Genomic DNA, 21,357 nt, shown 5'->3' with positions numbered 1-21,357 from the left:
CTTTGTATATATGTCATTTTTCACAATAAAAAACATTAAAAAAAGAAGACTTTAGACCGCACTTTTAAAAAAAATACTAGCACATTTGAGACTCCATTGGCATTTGTACCTAGAATCACAATCAATCCAATAGACACAGTCTAACTCTGGGGCTTCTATTTCCTTCTCTGAGATGTAAATCTTTGAAAGCATTCATTTCTAATAGAGACCTTTTTTGCTTTAAACTAAAATTCTAATCTGGGCTTTACTCATTTTCACCAATTAACTTATGTGAATCAGAAAACTGTCTTCACAGCTTCTCTATCTGCTCACACAGCTTCTCCAGGTAGCTTAATATAATGGTAGATGTGCTAGTTCTTGAAGCTACTAAACTATTTGCATTAAAGGAAAGCACTTTTGTAGGATTCTCAGCTTTTTTCTTAAGGTCTGCATACCTGCTAAGACTTTCTCCTGAATTGGTCTCAGAAGGTAATACAGGGGGAACAGGAGGGACAGGGGCTCTGTCAAATGCCAACATTGACTCTATACATCCTCTGTCAATCTTGTCATAACATGGAAAATATTTATTAAGCAATTACTATATGCCAGGAACTGCACTAAATGCTGGAAGTACAATGATAAGCAAGGCAGACACCATCTATGCCTTTATAGAGCTTACAGATATAAATAAATCACCACACAAATAATGACAACTACTGCTCTGAAAAGTCAGGCACATGGCACATATCTCAGAAGATGTAGGTTGGAGGTTAGTAAACAGAAAACATACATCTGTGACCTGCCACATTTTGTAGATGATAGCTGCACAAAGGGACCAAGCATTCTTTTGTTTACAGTGGGAAAAGCTGAGAAAGCCCCAAGATTGGAAGAGTCATCAATACCCAGTAAACTGGTTTCCACTGCAGGTTAGTTCCCTTTCTGTTTGGGACAGGATTGGCTAAGGAACCAGAACAAAGTCCCCTTCAGTCTCCCCCCAGCACCTAGAAACCCTTGGAGTCTGCAGAGCACACTTTACAAGCACCCGTCCCTTGCAGTTCTCACGATAAATGAGCCATCGACACTGGGGAGCAGCCAGGCAGCAGACGTGATTTCTCCTCTTTGGGAACCACAGCTTGGCCTCTGTCTATTAACATTGAATAAGGGTAATAAGCCTGATTGCAAAGAAAGCTTTGAAAATTTGAAATAGGATCTTGTTTCTCTCCCAGTAAGAATCACAGACTTCAGAGTCTCTCCTTGTTTTAAGTGCCACATTTGATTTTGCACAAATTGATGTTTCATAATAAAATCACAGGAATAAAAAATCCTGTAATTGAGTATTGAAAAATGATTGCCAAAGGGAGAAAAACTGTCTTTAGCTAATGGGTGTGCCTGGCGATTATTTGGGCTTTAGATCTTTGTCTAAGAGTTTATTTTGTGGAAAGCTCGCCAGGCCCTGACACAGAAAAAAAAAAAAAAAAAAAAAAAAGAATCCCCAAACCAGAAAAGCAGGCTGCTTGGATGGTGTGAAAGCTCAGATTTCCAGCTGAATTTTCAGCAGGTCCCTGGAGGAGAGGCTTAGCTCACATGCATATTTCTCTTACAAAGAGGACAACTCTTGGGCTCATTCTGCAGGTTGTGTTTTGACCTTCTGACTTACATAGGTAGAGCATGAAGCTTTATAATTCCTTTTCAAACTATGTTTCACTGTTGCCCTTTGTTTGCCTTAGAATTCTTACTTAATTTTTGTTCCTGTGGTTAATCTGTGGAAGGGAGGGAGATTGAGTACTTTAACTGACACAGGTTTCAAGCTCATTTAGCATATCACCTTGCTGTAATTATTTGATTTCTTGTCTTCTCTAGTGTGACCTATGACCTCCTTGAGGGCTGTGACCAAGCCTTGTGACTCTCCAGGCCCAGCTCAGTGCCTGGCACACATAGATGCTCAATATTCAAGGAATAAATATCATCTATAACTCTTCATCAAGCACTTATGATATTCTAGACACTTCCTAAGTACACAGCTACAATAATTAAATAAGGCAGTCAGGGTCTCTGTTCTCATAGAATGTATTTTCTAGTCATAGAGATTGACCAATAAAAGTAAACCACAAACAAATAATATGATTTTAAGTTGTAATTATCACTAGGAAGGAAGTCAAGAAGGCATAGAGAAGAATAATTGTCTCTAAGGCCACTGCTATGGATTTGGCATAGTTTGTATTTGAAAGTGCCAGGAAAGAATAAAATAATAGCATCTAGTGAAAAGGTATATTCTAGGTGTGAAAAAGACAGAAACCCAATGGAAGATTGGGCCAAACAATTCACGAAGAGGAAAGTCAAGAGGCTAAACATAAGAAAGAGAAGCTCAACTCTATTCTAACAAGAGAAAAGCAAATTAAAACAATTAGGATGCCATTTTACCTCATTCAGAACTGCCAAAATTAGAAAGTCTGATAATGCCAAGTTTGGGTGAGGATATAGGAAAACAGTAAGTTTCCTTACACTGCTGCTGTGAATTAGAATTAACCAGCAGTCTAACAACATGACATGAAACTAAGTATATGCGTATTCTATACCCAACTCTTGAGTACATCCCAGAGACAATTTCCTACAAATTCATAAGGGGGCTGTGTGAGGACATTAATCACTGCATTGATATGGTAAACAGTTTTGAAGGGGGTCCATCACTTGGGGAATGACTGCTTGAAGGATCACAGAGACATGACAAGGAATTCTATATATCAGTTAGAACTATGAGCTGATGTACATAGAAGCAATACAATTCATATAAATTTAAGCCACTTACAAAAAACCATGCTAATAATATTATTTAAAAACCTACCTGTACAAAGATTTAGATGGAACACACTAGAGTCACTGCCTTTATTGTGGGGATTGGATGGAAGTGGGGACAGAGATGAAGAAGGAAAAAATCAGTAAAACAAAAGAGCAGTAAAATGAGTATAGTACATTAACGCATAAATTCAATAATAAAAACAGAGGGGGTAATTGAAAGGATTGTACTTCTTCAAATACAACACAAAGTTGTGCAACTTTGTCTTGCACAACATTTCTTTACTTTGCCTTAGCTCTCTTAATCAATTTAAATAGCTCAAAAGCATAATGATGGTCATAATAGCTGAGACAAAGCAAAGTAGCCCACGGGTGCTTTGCAGCCCTAAATCCAAGGAAGCACATACCTATAGGCAGTAATGTGACTCAGCTCTAGGATTAGGATTTACTAGATAAAGAAAACCTAAGATTAATCAAAAAGGGGTCGAGTTATACTTACAGACTTTACTTTTTAAATTATACTAAAATATCAAATTAGAAACTTTTGGCATAAATTAAGCCATTTTAACAAAGTTACACTTTGGTAAATAAAGTGTGAGTATCTAAGTACTATATCAGGGAGAGCTTCAACAGGCCTATTTGAATTTCAAAGTATTACCACCACCTACTGACACAATATTTAAGTTGCAGTTTTGGGTGTCTGGGACAATGACTTATTTTCTCAACATTTTACTATGAAAATATTCTTGCATACAGAAAAGTTGGAAAAATTATACAACAAACGTCCTAAATTCTGTGATTAGCTTTTTGCTCTACTTTCTTTATCACATATCTATTCATCCAACCTGTTTTACTTTAAACGCATGAAAAAATAAGTAAATGAGCAATAACTTTTGTTAAGAAGGTATGACTACAAAAAGAAAATTCTTTCCAAGATAACAATAAATGCCATATTTTTCTCCCTGCCCCAGTGTAAGGAGTTCCTAGGAAAGAGGAAGATGAGATCAAACAGATCATCAGTTACTGAAATATCAAATGTTGGTTGTACCAACGTAGTAACTCTAAATAAAGTAATCATTCAGTCTGATGTTAAATCAATCAGGTGCATATGGCACTGAATACTAACCACCCCCACCGCCAAAGGGAAACCTGTGACCCCAACCTAACGAATGATTTCTACTTTGTCCCTTGATGAGCTAACTGCTGATTAGAAAATTAAAAAGCCCCCATTTAGATTCTGGGCCAGCTATCTGAACTTAAACTAACATAATTTTTTTTTAATAATGTGGTTTCTTTATATTTAAAAATGAAGAATAACATATTGCACCCTTTGTGCCAATTTGAAACTGCCGTGTACCCCAGAAAAGCCATGTTCTTTAATCCTCATTCAATATTGTTGGGTGGGATCTCTTTGATTGTTTCCATGGAGATGTGAACAACCCAATTGTGGGTGGTAATTTTCGATTAGATGGTTTCTATGCAGAAGTGTTTCCCCCCATTCAAAGTGCGGTTGCTTACTGGAGCCCTTTAAGAGGGAACCATTTTGAAAATTGCTAGCAGAACCCACACAGTCAAAGATTTTTGAAGATGCAGAAGGAAAAAAATCCCAGGGAAACCTAATGAAATGAGGAGAGAAAGGTAGCAGACATTGTCACATGCCTTCCCAACTGGGACAGGTGTTCCAGATAGCATCAGCCTTTCTTTAGTGAAGGTAACCTCTTGTTAGTGCCTTAATTTGGACATTTTCACAGCTTTAGGACTGTAAACTTGCAACTTAATACATTTCCTTTTTAAAAGCTGTTCTGTTTCTTGTATGTTGTGTTCCAGTAGATTTAACAAACTAAAACACCCTATAAAACAAATTATTTCAGAGAGGCCTGAAATGGTGGTATCAAGGAAAACTTTTATTGACAACTAACCATTTATGGAATCCTCCTATGTTGTATGACCTGAAAGTTGTGATCCTCAGAAAATTTGCATTATCAAAAATCATTAATCAAAAAAATATTACTTTAATGGGAGAAAAAGTAATTAAAGAAGGTAGAGTTTCAATCCACAATAACGAATTATTTTTACTTCAAAACTGTAAAGGATAAATCATTTGTTTTTATACTTGTAAAGTTGGCCTTAGAGTCCCCAAAACTCTCTGAGTTAGGTTTTGGATGAAGGTTTATCTGATGCTGAAATTCAGGCTCTTAACTATCTTATACTATTGGTGATTTTTCAATCATCAAAATCAATAATTTTTTTTGTAAGGTTGATTTCCCCCCTGCATCATCTATCTCCTCCCCACTTCCTTATTGATCTTGTCTGCTTGCCCCAAATTCCGCTCCTACTTTTTTTGTCCAATCCTTGGGGTCTGCACAGGTCCTCTTCCTCCTAACTGGATACGTTCCTCAAGGTGCTGCATTTTCTCCTCTTCGCTTCTCATCCTATACGAACCCAAGTGCCTGCAAGGCCAGGCAGGTAACAGGAAGCAGTGATAGGAGGCAGCAGAGGTCTACTGACGCCACTCCTCATGCTTCAAGGGAGCCAGAAATCCAAACTATGTGTGAAAATCTCATTTTTAAATGTAGAGAACCAATTCAAACATTTTAAAAACACCACGAGGGGGTAAAAAAAAAAAATGTGTGCAGACCAGATTTAGCCACCAGTTCCCAATCTGTTTCCTCTCTTCATATTCTTTCCCTCAATAATTAATATCTTCATACACGTCTGCAGCCTCATCTCTACCCCCAACTTCTCTTTCAAGTCTCTTGTTCCCATCACCTTCTGGATATTTTCATCTGAATGTTCAGCTGACATTTCAAACTCGAAACTGGAAAAAGTAATTAAAAAAAAAAATCCCTAAAACTGAATATTTCTTTTCACCAGAAAACCATTTTTGGATTTCCTTACTTATGTTAATGGACCCAATTCTCTTCTTTTCATTGAGATTCAATAACTCAGGCTTTAACGTAAACATACATTTGTTCAACAAATTCTTATTGGGTACCCAGGATGTATCAGATAGTGTATTAAGCAATAGAGGATTGAGGAGTCACTTTCTCTGGCCAGAGAAGCTCACAGTCTAGGGGGGAGACTGATAATGGAAAGATAATGGCAACACAATGTAATAAATACTCTAGAAAACATATATTCCAAGGCCTAAGGCAGTGTGGAGACAGAATCAATCAAAGCATTAATTTATTCAACCAATATATATTGAATTCCTACAGTGCTCTAATCCCTGAGGTTAAAGCCACCAATAAAGCATCGGAGATACAGTTTTGAGAAATACAGATAAGGTTTCTGGTCTCACACAACTAACTGGGAGATAGGGGAGGAGTAATTAGGCAAATAAACCAGAGCAGGTCAATTAGGGACAAATTCTCTGCAGGCTGCTGTGACCAGGTTTGCAGTTTTTTCACTGCACAGAGGCCCAGCTGAGAGGGTGGTGGGTAAGCATCAGCCCAGAAGGGGCACCTGTTTTTTAGTGAGCATGAAGGCATTCACAGTGGCACTGAATGTCATGAAGAATATAACCGTAGCCTGGAGTTATATGGAGACTGTTTCAGATGTGGGGCCAGGGAAGGCCTCGGCCTTGAGATCCCAACGATGAGATCCTCTGCAAGGAGAGTCCTTAGAACTGAGAACACTCAGTGGAATGGCTCTGAGGCAGAAAAAAACTTGGTATGTTTTAGGAATAGAGAAAAAGTCTGCTGTGGTGAGGAGCAAGCAGACAGAGGGGTCTGTGTGTCCTGGAGATGGATGCAAAGGAAGACGCTTGAGAGGAAGGTTAAGCAGTACAGGAGAAGCCCAGGTTTTTGTTGGCATTTCATCTGAAAAGATATGAAGGAGTTTATAACGGTGTAGTTAGCCAAGGCGCCCAAGGTAAACAGCATGTGTCGATAGTATTCTGCAAAGACCTAGCGTATTTGGAAGATGGTGAGAAGAGAGTTTTTCACTCTGGCTGCACCAGAGGTGTGTTGGGGTTGAAGGGGTGCATGTGAGTGTTGGGAAGTGAGTTGGAGAGAGAAGACTCGATTTGAGTTTGTGGAGGGTTATAATAGTCTGTATCTAAAAGTGGTGTGCTGGTTTGAAGGGAAGTATGCCCCCTAAGAAAAGCCATGTTTTAATATGGATCCCATTTCTTAAAGGTAGAATAGTCTCTATTCAATGCTGTGTATTTGGGACTGTGATGGGATCATCTCCCTGGTTGATGAGATTTAGTTAAGAACGGTTGTTAAACTGGATTAGGGGATGACATGTCTCCACCCATCTGAGTGGGTCTTGATTAGTTTCTGAAGTCCTATAAAAGAGGAAACATTTTGGAGAATGAGAGACTCAGAGAGGGCAGAGAATGCTGCAACACTACAAAGCAGAGAGTCCACCAGCCAGCGACCTTTGGAGATGAAGAAGGGAAATGCCTCCCAGGGAGCTTCATGAAACCATAAGCCAGGAGAGAAAGCTAGCAGATGACGCCGTGTCTGCCATGTGCCCTTCCAGCCGAGAGAGAAGCCCTGACTGCGTTCGCCATGTGCCTTTCCAGATGAGAGAGAAACCCTGAACTTCATCGGCCTTCTTGAACCAAGGTATCTTTCCCCGGATGCCTTTGATTGGACATTTCTATAGACTTGTTTTAATTGGGACATTTTCTTGGCCTTAGATCTGTAAACTAGCAACTCATTAAATTCCCCTTGTTAAAAGCCATTCCTTTTCTGGTATATTGCATTCTAGCAGCTAGCAAACTAGAACAAGTGGGAAAGGGGAATGTATATGATCAAGAATTTGTTTTATTTCTGTTTTTAAGGAAAATAATTCTACAGTGGCCAGTAGGTCAGTTAGGAGGTTATGATAACTGTTTGGAAGAAAAATGTAAAGAATAAAGAGGGGAACTGATCTACAAGAGATATTTGTAAAGTAGGAAAAACAGGACTTGGTGTCTGAATAGGGTACAGGAGAAAAATGAGGCTGGAGAGGCCGTCTTTGATGCCACCTTCCCTATACCCCTCACACGTTCAATTCCCAGGATCTGTCAATGTTTTCTGCTCCTGTAATTCAAGTCTTCCTCCTTCCTTTCCTTCCTGTGAACCGTTGTGTGGTCTCCAGATATTCTCTTTCCTTCTTCTGAATTGCAGTGCTTTATTTTATGATCTTGTCCCACAACACCTCTCCCACTGTAACTTAGAACTCTACTTCTTGTGTGTCTGTGTGATCACCCCTTTTAGACCAAACTCCTCAAAGGACAGGAAGCAAGTGTTATTTATCTTCGGTTGATTCACTTAGACAATTTCTGGCACATTATGATCGAAGGGAAGATGGACTCAATAAATAAAAAGTAGCTGTACACTGTTGTTGGACAGTGGTTGGTAGGATGCAATCTTAAACAAATAATGATAGGTCAGGAACTAATTATTCCAAGGATGAACCTCATCTTTATATGGACACATTACCAAGTTTGTTTAAGGCATTTCTTACATTTATCAGGTACAGTTTTCTTTTGCCAAGCACATGTAATAATGATGCTTAAGAAAAGTTCCATCTTCTCCCAGATAATTACAGAAACAAATAAAGATGTCAAATAAAGGGATAGATGAACACGCAAAAACGGCAAAATTCCCAGGGGCCTGACACAGGTTTAGACCACAGTGCCCGCCTCCTGTCACCCCCTCCTCTCAGTATTAGCCCTGAACCCAAATACTCCCTCCTCCTTGTGGAACATTCTTCACTGAAGCACACAGAAACCAAGAGGAATTTATGAGAAGAAGCAAGTCACCCCAGATAAGAGCTTATCTTGCAAGGCCATCTCTTCTGTTAGGAGGAGAAAGAAAAGCTGTTTGTAACAACTTTGATAATCTCAAACTTAGGTTGATGGCAAGAACAGTCAACTAAAGGCCCAGCCATATTTTCCATATTTTGTCATAAAATTGCAAAGTACATGTGGACATGAAATAGCAATCATAGAGTGCAATCTTTTAGTAACATTTTCATATGCATTTCTAGTTTTCGTTTTAGCTTTAATAAAAATTTCTTTATGAAAAGGGACAGGTAGATGGAAGTAAAGTGGAGTGAAGAGTGAAAAACTATCTTAATATGATCTCTTCCAGTCACTACAGCATATGAGGTCTAAACTATAATCCTGTTGTTATTAAATTTATTTAAATTTCAATTTGGCCCATTAAAGGTAAAGCTTCAAAACAGCTTTCAAATGTCAGAGTTATTTTCCCAAGAGACAAAATTCAGGGCAATTTCATCCAAAATGGTCTGAACCTAATCACATTTGTGATTGTAACAAAATGGAATTAATTTTATGTGCATATTTGGGGAATGGCATGCTGACACATCTAAAATACAGAAAATCCAAGGAAGTATGAGCTTGATCAGAGCCCTCAAATGTTCATGGGGAAAGAGACAAAGGTCAAAGGAAAAATGGACCTTTTCAAATAAATGAATGAGCTGAAACAAATAATTTGCTATAATGTACTATAATTCAAATGTTAAAGAAGAAAAGCAGCGAGAATTTGATGGAGATGATCAGGAAACAGGTTGTCTGGGTTTCATGTCCTCATGTCTAAAATGAGAGAGTTGGACTAGATGCTTTTTAAGTTCCCATTCAGCTTTAAAATTATATTACCTTATTTTCCTTAGTTTTCATAGAAACTAGAGTAAAAAATTCTCACCTAAGAATTTCTGTAAATAAAATGTCATAATACTGTTTTACATTCTCATTTCTTAGAATTAAACAAGGCACATATCTTAGAGGTCATATAAAGTACTACTAGAGGGTCAGGGTGATCTTCATTTTAAGAAGAGATAAGGCCTTTCTAGGAACTACAGCCTTTCAGAAATATAATTTTCTGAGAGATCTTCTAGTAACTCACCCAGTTTGATAGATGAAGAAATTGAAGCCAAGAGAAATTAGGTGATCACATTAAATCTCTTAGCTAGGTAGTGGCAGAGCAATGCCAATCTTCTTCTTCTTTGCTGCTGAATGTTCTTCCTAAGACCCCTTGCTGCTGTTCTGAATCTGCAGTATATTTCTAGATAAGAGCTAGACTTTTTTTTTTGTATGAAGATTTTACCTTTTCTACTAGACTCTGTGCTTCTTTTTTAACATTTTTATTGTGGTAAAAAATATATATATATTTTATAAATATGTTATATACATAAAATTTGCCATTTTAACCATTTTTAAATGTACAATTTAGTGGCATTAATTCCATTCACAGTTTTGTACTATCATCACCACTATTTCAAAACCTCTTAATCACCCCAAACAGAAACTTTGTACTCATTAAACAGTAACTCTTCATTACCCCTCCTCCTAGCCCTTGGTAACCTCTAATCTACTGTTTTGGTTTGCTAATGCTCCTGGAATGCAATACACCAGAAATGGATTGGCTTTTATAAAGAGGATTTATTAATTATGAGTTATAATTCTAAGACCATGAAAATATCCAAATTAAGGCATCAACTAGAGGATCTCTTCACTCAAGAAAGGCTGATCACATCCAGATTTTCTCTGTTACCTGGGAAGGCACATGGTGGCATCTACTGACCCTTTGCTCCTGGGTTTCATTGCTTTCAGCTCCTGGTTCCAGTGGCCTCCTCTCTGAGCTTCTGTCTACCAGCATTTCCACATGTCTACGCCTGGTTTCATATCTCTGCTCTCTGTGTTGGCTCTGACTTTTCTCCCTCTCTCCAAGAGCTCTTTAAAGGACTTAATTCAGTATACAGAATCAACTAGAGGATCTCTTCACTCAAGAAAGGGTGATCAGTAAACCTAATTAAGACCCACCTTGACTGGGTGGGGTAACATTCCATGGAAATAATCTAATCCAAAGACCCCACCCACAATTGGGTGGGTCACATCTCCATGGAAACAACCTAATCCAAAAGTCCCACCCAACAATAGATCTGGCTCCACAAGATTGGATTAGAAGAACATGGCTCTTCTGGGGTACATAATTGTTTCCAACCAACACATCTACTTTCTATGAATTCACCATTCTCGATACTCTATATAATTGGAATCATAAAATATTTGTTGTTTTCTGTCTGGTTTATTTCACTAAACATGTTTTCAAGGTTCAAACATGTGGTAGCATGTATTAGAATTTCATTCCTTTTATGGTTAAATAGTGTTCCATTGTATGTATATACATTTGTTTATCTGTTCATCTGTTAATGGACATTTGGGTTGTTTCCACCTTTTGGCTATTTTGAATAATGCCTTAATGAACATTTAGGCGCAAGTGCTGAATCCCTGCTTTCAATTCTTGGGAGCATTTATTGGGAGTGGAATTTCTGGGTCATATGATAATTCTATGTTTAACATTTTGAGGAACTACCAAACCATTTACCAAAGCAGCTGTTCCAACAATTTATAAGTGTTCTAATTTCTCAAAATGCTTGTCAACTGTTCTAGTTTGCTAGCTGCTGGAATGCAATATATCAGAAATGGAATGGCTTTTAAAAAGGAGAAATTAATAAGTTGCTAGTTTACAGTTCTAAGGCCAAGAAAATGTCTCAATTAAAGCAAGTCTATAGATATGTTCTATCAAAGGCATCCAGGGAAAGATACCTTGGTTCAAGGCCGATGAAGTTCAGGGTTTCTCTCTCAGTTGGAAGAGCACATAGTGAACATGGTGTCATCTGCTAGCTTTCTCTCCTGGCTTCTAGTTTCATGAAGCTCCCAGGGAGGCATTTTCCTTCTTCATCTCCAAAGGTCACTGGCTTGTGGGCTCTCTGCTTCTTGTGGTTATGTCATTCTTCTCTGCTCTCTCTGAATCTCTCATTCTTCAAAATGTGTCCTCTTTTATAGGACTCCAGTAAACCAATCAAGATCCACCCAAATGGGTGGAGACACAGCTCTCCTAATCCAGTTCAACAACCACTCTTGATTGGGTTACATCTCCAGGGAGATGATCTAATTACAGATTCAAACATACAGTACTGAATAGAGATTATTCTGCCTTTACAAACTCATCCATGTCAATGGGAAGCAGTAAATCACTGTGATTTTTAATTGCATTTCCTTAATGACTAACGATATTGAGCATCTTTTCATGTGGTTATTGGCCATCTGTATATCCTCTTTGGAGAAATGCCTATTCAAGGCCTCTGCCCATTTTTTTAGTTGTGTTATAGCAGCTCTTTAATATTCTGGATATTAAACCTTTGTCAGACATATGTAGAAATATTTTAAAGCAGCATTTAAGGAGAGTGGAGTAAAAGACATGAAAGTGTTTTGAAATAAAAGGCAGTTTTGCTGAAGTGAATAGGAAATGTTGTATGGTAAAGATAAGGGGAAAGAAGACTCAAAATTTCCATCCTAACAAAACCCAGGAAGTCCTAAAGAAGTTCCTTTAAACACAGTACCTGGACATGGTAATCAAACTTACCAATTGCCCATGAGAGTGGGTGGGAGGTAAAAAAGCAAGAGGCTCTCTCAGTATCTTGCTTGCTTTACAACTATTACAGCCACATTTCCTGAATTCTTAATGGGAAAGAATAAAGGAGATGCCCTTCGAAGCACTTATGATGGAGAGAGGGGATAATCCCACAATGTCGAGAATTGACCCAGCAACTGATGTCTATCTAGGAGGAGTAAGCTAAAGGAGAAAGCCAGAATTTTTCCATGTGATCAGAGTGGAGAGATGCCCACCTGCTCTTAATGTTACCAATTCTGTAAATGAGTGTGACCTTACTGCCACCTCTACAGATTGCATCACTACAAGGTCCTGTTACTAAGAGAATTCTAACTTTTCCATTTTGGATTCTGTTGGTTTTACTTATTTATAAACTGAGGGTTGGTTGCCTTGGCATGGTTTTTTCCTCGAGTGACACATAAACCTGCTGCCTGCAACAGGAATTACACCTCCTACTTGCAGCCTCTCCTGGGAGAAGGGGGGCAGGAGTTCTGTTGGTAATAATCCTAACTGTCCCATTTCAACTCAACCAGGGAATGGGAAGATATTGGGGGTTAGGAGGAGAGCCACTTATTACACTGAATAGTGACAGCCACAAGGCCCTGAGCAGATGTTACTTATACAGAAAACCTTTTTTCTGAGTGTTCTAGGGGAGGGCCACAGCCAGAAGTGATACAGGCACTACCAGGCAGTGTTTAGACAAATACAGATTAAAACAAGAAATCTAATTCTCTCTGTTGAAAATAAAGGAATATATTTTGTGCTCCCCTCCCTTTTTTTCAGCATTTACTTTAGCAAACTTGTAGTTGTAAATTCTGTCTCTGTCCCTTTGAAATGTTCGTAAATCTTTCTTAAAGGTTTAATAAGCCTCATGCAAAAATATTTCCTCAAAGATCAGAGCCACTTTTAAAATCTAATCATCAAGGAAGATAAGGCCCTTATCTCCCACTTTCCTAGGAGGAGACAGCATACCTTCAGGGAGTGCTTGGCTCAAATTGCAAACCTATCTCTGTTCCTAAAGATACCAGAAATATCTTGAGAACATGTACATAATGGCGGTTGCATTCATTTAGCAGCATAAAAAGCATGAGCTCTCCTTCTGTTTTTATAATCTCTTTAATGGATTACCTTTAATGTATCACATTTTGCTTAAATTCCTTTTTTCTTTCTTTTCTGACTTTGTGGAGAGTATTTCTGGTTCGGTAGCAGATTTCATTTTTAATTAAATTTCCCTAACAATGGGTGACCCCAAAAGTTTCACCATGGCAGCCTGGTGACCCACTCCCCAGGCTGTCCTCTGAGACTACACTCCTTTCTCACTCACCCCAGAAAGCTTATGAAAATGTGAGTAATAACTTTCAATATACCTGAGGCAGATTGAATTAGGTAACTGATTTAGACATGTTCTGTATATTAAACTGCATTCCTGTGGGTGTGAACCCATTGTAAATAGGACCTTTTGAGGATGTTACTTTTAGTTAAGGTGTGGCTAACTGAAGCAGAGTGGGCCTTAATCCAGATCAGAGGAGCTCTTTATAAGCAGAAGTTCAGACAGAGAGAAGGCCACAAAGAGGAACCAGAAGCTGGAAGTCAAGATGAGACCAAATGAGAAAGGAGAGGATATCACCAGGTGACAGGAAAGCCAAGGAACCCAAGGATTGGCAGAAGCCAGTGCTAGAACGCTGCAATCTATGGGAAAGAAAACCTTGCAGTATCTAGATTTTGGACTTCTACCCTCAAAACCATAAGCCAATAAATTCCTGTTGTTTAAGCCAACCCATTGTGTGGTACTTGTGATAGTAGCCTGACAACTAAGACAATGCCGTATTTTAGTTTTTAAGTAAATTTTTAGAAAGCTTATTTATTATTAAAAAAATTTCTCAAGTTACACCCATTAAGTGAAGTGATAGCCCAGGTCTAAAAAAGTTTCTTCTGTCAAAGATGTGTTCCTGGAAAGGAGGAGTAAGTAACCCAACTCTGCCACTAGGCTCTTCCAGTTCAAAGCTGAGCAGGACTTCCAGACCCCATCAACTAAGTATCTGTCATCCACGGCCTTGTAGTGGGAAGACTATGGAGGGGCCTGATAGGAAAATGCACCCTCGGCTTTGCTACTCCAAGCATGGTTGCTGACCAGCAGGTCTGGCAATATTGGCATCCCCTAAAAGTTTATTAAAAAAGCACAATCTCAGGTCTCACCCAACTTGTACCACAGCAGAAGCTCCATTTTAACAAAATTCCCAGTGATTCCTATACATTTTTAAATTGGAGAAGCACTGCCCTCTTGAACCAACAAATTATAAATTATTCTTCCCTCAAACATCTCTCCCCACTGCCTATGTCACCAGTCTCACTGAGATACACACAAATACACCTATGTCAGCCAGTCTCTCTTCCAAAGTTCAGATATGATAAGGCAATGTGATGCAAATTGGCAGCAGAGTGAACCTTGCAAAGGATTCCGCATAATTGATAGAAAGGATATCAGGAAACTACTCAAATCACATCCAAAGTACCAAGTGTAGTGACAGAGTCAGTCCTCTTAAGGAGGGAAGGAGAGAAAATCTACAAAGATGATGATGCTTCAAAAGAAAATGATTTGAATAGCAAATAATTAAGATAGGCTCTTGGGAAAAAAATGAAAGGCCCATGAATATCTTTATAAAATTGACCCACTTTATGATTCTGCAGTGAAAGTCAAATTTACATTTCTGTCAAAAAATCATGCTGAAAAAAGCAAACCTACACTTCATTCGATCTTTACTCATTCTAAGAAGCAGCATGTAAATCATGTTATATAAAATATATTTTCCTAGGTTTCAATTTTTTTTTTTTTTTTTGCCTGGGCAGGCACCAGGAATTGAACCCACGTCTCCGGCATGGTAGTTGAGAATTCTGCCTGCTGAGCCACCGTGGCCCACCCTAAGTTTCAATTTTTAAAGGTAAATTCTAATCAAAACTTTTTGTCACTATTTATCATGAACACAAACCTTATTTTAGGTGCATTCATGCTAAGTGGGCTCTCCCAGGAACACTTACAGTCCAGCAATGAGGACCCACAGAATTCCATTTTTAAATTATTGCATATTCCTTTTTCTTACTCCCTTACGGGGCTTCTTTTTGGTACCTGTGACCAGTGTGGGATACTTGATACCAACTTATTCCACAACACGTTGAAAAATTCATTTTATTATCCTCTTTCCTGGTTAGATGTTTCTGCTTATTGTGATTCCACAGAAGAGGGTTTATCCATAGAGTTACAGCTATAGGAGCAGATATTTATTCATTAATTACCTTATCCACCATGAGGAAGTTCTCCAGCTTCTCTCCGTTTTCACAGGTAACCTCACCCACCTCTCTCACAGCTCTGGGCAGGATTTCTTGCACTTCCTGGGCAATTATTCCTACATAGAAAATACTCCAACAGGTTTAGACAGGAAAGACATTTCTGGAGAATATCAGGCCTATGTCGGAATGGAATACCAACAGCCACACAAGACATTTGGAAATAAATGGAAATAGATGCTATTCCTTCTCAGTTTTTACTTTGATCTGCGATGCATTTGAGGCAAAGAAGAAATTCCGAGCCAAGAATCTATATAGGATTAAAAGTGGGTGTTCCTCTTTCTTTGCTTCTCTTTGACACCCTGAGCCAAATGTTTCAAGGGTGAGTAAACACTTAAAAATCTCTATACAAAAAAATTACAAGAAAAATCTCTATACATAAGAAGTCAGGGTGGGGCACTAGCCGGGTTTCATTTCCTTTCCTGTAGGAGACCTCTAAATGTTCCTTCCTTCTTTAGGATTCCTGAACTGGAATCCACCTTGCTTCCCCCTTGCCAACCTGAGGCCTTCTGCCCAGCCACCCACTCTCTCCTCCCAAGGAATGCTGCTTTTCACACAATCCTAGCTTCCATCTGCCCTGAATGCTCCTTCTGTGAGCAAGAGGACACGAGTGAAAAGATACCATATATTCAAAATATTGCACAAGAACTTTGGGACATGAGAGTAAGGGTGGGGTGTGGAATAAAGAGATTCTTTAACTTTTCCTATTCTAGTGATTATGGATTTCACAAAGGACAAGTCAGAGCACCAGTTGTCAACTTTCATAGCACACTGTCTCAAGTTAAAGAGGGAATTAGAAATTGTAATAGTTGACAATACAAAATTGAAAAGGAAATTTGTCTGTGTACCTGTTTGATGGGCAGTGTTTATTCCCATCGCAGATGCAAATTCAGGTTTGTAGTCATATTCAACAATCCTCATTTGGGCTATCCTTCTCAGTTGTTCATTTGTGTCAACCTAATTTAATTAAAGAACAGATTTCATGCACTTAGGTATTTGTTACTCAAATCAATGACCAGTGTAACCCAGAGAGATAATTAAGAACATTATCAGTGGGACTGTCCTTTTCTTTTGCAGAAGGTATTTTAAAAGAAATCCATTTTATCTTCAGAGGAGCCAAAGTTTCAGGTCACATCAGTGACTTCCAAACACTGAATAATAAACTGAGCCAGAGTTTTCATTTGCAGATGACAGGTCCAAAGCGCCATTACTCACTGCTCTTGCCTTATATCTCTCCTCTGAAAGCTGAATCCTCCTTCTGACAAATGAGCACACATGTTCACAGGCAAAACTTCTATTTCAAAATTGACAATATAGACTTAGTTCAGGTAACAACCTCTGAGATCTCATGTAACATATATCATGGAGCTGCTTATGGACATTGTGCTGGTGAAAATTTATCCAAGTTTGGGATGTAGGCCTTTCTCCTACTCCGGGAAGCTTTCTCCCACCACCCTGGTCAGTGCACTTAGGGTGTTAATGGCATTCCCAATAAATTTTTTTCCCAGCAAAATGATAAGAATAATGACAATGTAATGAATTTTTCCTAAAGACAAATGCATTTGATTAAAAAAATTCCCCATTAATTTGTGCTTGTTTTTGTTTTTCTAATGATAATTGCAGAGGATCATTTTTTTTAATGCCCATATTTAATAAGTAAAAAGTTGGCAGCCTTATATGGGGCTCCCCAGTTTTCTTTTGGAACATAAACGGATTATGAAACAAGTGGTCTCTTGGCAATTAAAAATATACTACCTAGAATATATATATATATACTGCCTAGGAGATTGCAGAATGGATTTTGTTTGTTTGTTTGTTTGTTTGTTACATGGGCAGGCACCGGGGAGCGAACCCGGGTCCTCTGGCATGGCAGGTAAGCATTCTTGCCTGCTGAGCCACCATGGCCTGCCCTGGATTTTTTTTTAAAAGCATGACCCAGCTATATGCTATTACCAAAGACTCATCATAAATTCATAAACACAAATAGTTGAAAGTGGAAGGATGGGAAAAAAAATATTCCATGTAAATACTATCTAAAAGAGAGCTGAGGTGGCTATCCCAATACCAGGCAAATAGATTTGAAGTTAAAAACTCTTACAAAATTATACTGCCTGGGCATTCATCCATGTATCTAAGGAAACGAAAATGTTTAGTTTTATTATTATTTTTTTTTTTTTAGAAAATCTGTGTCACAACCCACAACTCCTACCTTGACCCACTCTGGGTGAGGCAGGTGGTGAAGCTTTCCCACCATCTTTCAAGGCACTCAGTCTTACTTTGGCTGGTTTTGAAAGACATAGTCTTTCAAAGTTAAATGGAATAGCTTTACTTTATGTGCTTTGGGGGGAATACAATTTTGAGCTCACTGCTATTAAAGGTGATAAAAAGCTTGGCTCAGTTCATTTGTTCCACTAACATTTACCACTCACCTTCAACATTTCTTATATTATACTAGGTGCTGGGGATTCAAAACTGATAACTCTAAACATTGGTGGTATAGACACAAGGCAAGCACATTGCATATCATTACATTGGGAGAAATACAAGGCAATGATGGAATTATGAATAGAGAATTATGATAGCTCAAAGAAGGTACCTACTTTAGTTTCCTAGTTGCTAAAACAAATACAATGGGTTGGCTTAACAACAGGAATATATTAGCACACATTTTCAGAAGGTAGAAGCTTGCTTCCTCCTGAGGGCAGTATCTTCTGGCTCGCTGCCAACCATTGAGGTTCCTTGGTTTCTTCATCACATGACAATACACATGGCAGCATCATTTTCTTTCTCTTCTAGATTCTGTTGACTTCCAGCTTTTGGCTGTTCCCCATGGCTTCTGCTTCCATGTCCAATTTCCTTTGTTTTGCTTATAAGGATTTCAGCCTTATTGGATTAAGGCCCAGCTTCATTCAGATCGGGCACCCCTTACCTAATAGCATCTTCAAAGCTCCTATTCACAATGAGTTCATACCCACAGGACCAAGAGTTGGGACCTGAGCCTGCCTTTGTGGGGGGAGATGATTCAATCCCCAATAGCACCTAAAATATTCTTAGGGGAGCATAAAGGAAGGCTTCCTAGAGATGGTGAAACCCCAACTATACCTTGGTTTATTTAAATTCCTATACAATTTCTGCACCTTCCAAATCAGGATTCTAACTTATGGCTTTTTCCTTGCCTACCATCCCACTCCCTAACTTATCCTCCACAATTTAAACACCCCTTTCTCAGAGACATATTCTTTGACCTGTGTGGTGGTTTGGAGCTGTATGTACCCCAGAAAAACACGTTCTTAAATCTAATCCATTCCTGTGGGTTAAGCCCATTGTAAATAGGATCTTTTATTTTTATTTTTTTATTTTCATTATTTCTAACTTTTTTTATTAATTAAAAAAATTAACAAACAAAACATTAAGATATCATTCCACTCTACATATACAATCAGTAATTCTTAATACCATCACATAGTTGCATATTCATCATTTCTTAGAACATTTGCATCAATTAAGAAAAAAATAAAAAGATAACAGAAAAAGAAATAAAACGATAACAGAGAAAAAAAAAGATTATACATACCATACCCCTTACCCCTCACTTTCATTTACCACTAGCATTTCAAACTAAATTTATTTTAACATTTGTTTCCCCTACTATTTATTTTTATTCCATACGTTCTACTCTTCTGTTGATATAGTAGCTAAAAGGAGCATCAGACACAAGGTTTTCACATTCACAGAGTCTCATTGTGAAAGCTATATCATTGTTCAATCATCCTCAAGAAACATAGCTACTGGAACACAGCTCTACATTTTCAGGCAGTTCCCTCCAGCCTCTCCACTACATCTTGAACAACAAGGTGATATCTACTTAATGCATAAGAATAACCTCCAGGATAACCTCTCAACTCTGTTTGGAATCTCTCAGTCATTGACACTTAGTCTCATTTCACTCTTCCCCCTTTGGTCGAGAAGGTTCTCTCAATCCCTTGATGTTAATTCTCAGCTCATTCTAGGGTTTTTCTCAGTCCCTTGATGCCGAGTCTCAGCTCATTCCAGGATCTCTGTCCCACGTTGCCAGGAAGGTCCACATCCCTGGGAGTCATGTCCCATGCAGAGGGGGAGGGTGGTGAGACTGCTCGTCATGTTGGCTGGAGAGAGAGGCCACATCTGAGCAACAAAAGAGGCTCTCTTGGGGGTGACTCTTAGGCCTAAATTTTAAGTAGACTTGACCTATCCTTTGTGGGGTTAAGTTTCATATGAACAAACCCCAAGACTGGGGGCTCAGCCTATAGCTTTGGTTGTCCACACTGCTTGTGAGAATATCAAGAATTCAACTTGGGGAAGTTGAATTTCTCCCCACTCTCACCATTCCCCAAAGGGGGCTTGCAAATACTTTTCCAGTCACAGATCAAATCATTCTGGGATTCATCGGTGCATCACTCTGGACAAACCAACAAAATCTCATGTCCTACCTGAGATTCCAAGTACTTATGACATTCAATCAAACTATCTACATGAGTTATATTAGGAAATGCTCTAGTCAAAATATAAATTTTGTAACAAATAAACATTTTTTGCTTTAGTGTCACACATAAGGTGACATTTTAAAGTATTAATTATCATCTATTTTCAGCACCCTGCAATAATGACATTCCTTTGTTCTTCCTCATGCAAAAACATTTTTAAAATTTGTGCATTGTACATTTCACTATTATTATACACTCTAGGCATTCCTAGATTATACCATCTCGATCTTTACCATCTATCTTTCTTTCTGATTTCATTTATGTCCCCGGCCCTCCTCCCTCTATCATTCTCACATGCAGCTTCACTCAGTGTTTTAACATAATTACATTACAGTTAGGTAGTATTGTGCTGTCCATTTCTGAGTTTTTATATTCAGTCCTGTTGCACAATCTGTATCCCTTCAGTTCCAATTACCCAATATCTCACCCTATTTCTATCTTCTGATGGTCTCTGTTACCAAGGAAATATTCCAAGTTTATTCACTAATGTCAGTTCATATCAGTGAGACCATACAGTATTTGTCCTTTTGTTTCTGGCTAATCACACTCAGCATAATGTCCTTAAGGTCCATTCATGTTGTTACATACTTCATAACTTTATTCTGTCTTACAGCTGCATAATATTCCATCTTATGTAAATGCCACAGTTTGTTTAGTCAACTGTCTGTTGATGGACATTTTGGCTGTTTCCATCTCTTGGTAATTGTTAATAATGCTGCTATAAACATTGGTGTGTAAATGTCCATTTGTGTCCTTGGCCTCGTGTCCTTTGAGTGCATATAGATGGGTCCTGTTTTTTTAATCCATTCTGCCAGACTATGTCTTTTGATTGGAGAGTTTAATCTATTAACATTCAGTGTTATTACTGCATGGGTAGTACTTTCTTCTACTATTTTGCCTTCTGGATTTCATAGGTCATATCTAATTTTCCTTCTTTTTACCTTTACTCATAGTCTTCCTTTCTACACTCTTCTCCACACCTCTCTCTTCTGTCTTCGTATCTGTCTCTAGTGTTCCCTTTAGTATTTCTTACAGAGCTGGTTTCTTGGTCACAAATTCTCTCAGTGATTTTTTTGTCTGAAAATGGTTTAATTTCTCCCTCATTTTTGAAGGACAGTTTTGCTGGATATAGAATTCTTGGTTGGCAGTTTTTCTCTTTTAATAATTTAAATATATTATCCCACTGTCTTCTCGCCTCCATGGTTTCTGCTGAGAGATCTGCACATAGTCTTATTGGGCTTCCCTTGTATGTGATGGATTGCTTTTCTCTTGCTGCTTTCAAGATCCTCTCTTTCTCTTTGACCTCT

The 21,357-nt window shown here is 38.4% G+C and overlaps 1 protein-coding gene across 3 annotated transcripts in view; it reads right to left on the bottom strand.

Annotated features, from left to right (window-relative positions):
* Positions 1-21,357, bottom strand: part of MYRFL (myelin regulatory factor like) — a 127,785-nt gene that overhangs the window by 35,687 nt on the left and 70,741 nt on the right. For all 3 annotated transcript variants that reach the window (XM_077111414.1, XM_077111412.1, XM_077111413.1), the window contains exons 12-13: positions 16,376-16,484; positions 15,477-15,586 (exon numbers count right to left, since the gene is read on the bottom strand). In XM_077111414.1, the coding sequence (XP_076967529.1) occupies positions 15,477-15,586; positions 16,376-16,484 (219 nt within the window). The remainder of the gene's footprint in view (positions 1-15,476; positions 15,587-16,375; positions 16,485-21,357) is intronic.

The sequence above is a fragment of the Tamandua tetradactyla genome, chromosome 7 (assembly GCF_023851605.1).
Source record: "Tamandua tetradactyla isolate mTamTet1 chromosome 7, mTamTet1.pri, whole genome shotgun sequence".
Lineage (NCBI taxonomy): Eukaryota > Metazoa > Chordata > Mammalia > Pilosa > Myrmecophagidae > Tamandua > Tamandua tetradactyla.
Note: the sequence above shows the minus strand (reverse complement) of the source record. Positions and strands in the feature narration are given on the sequence as shown.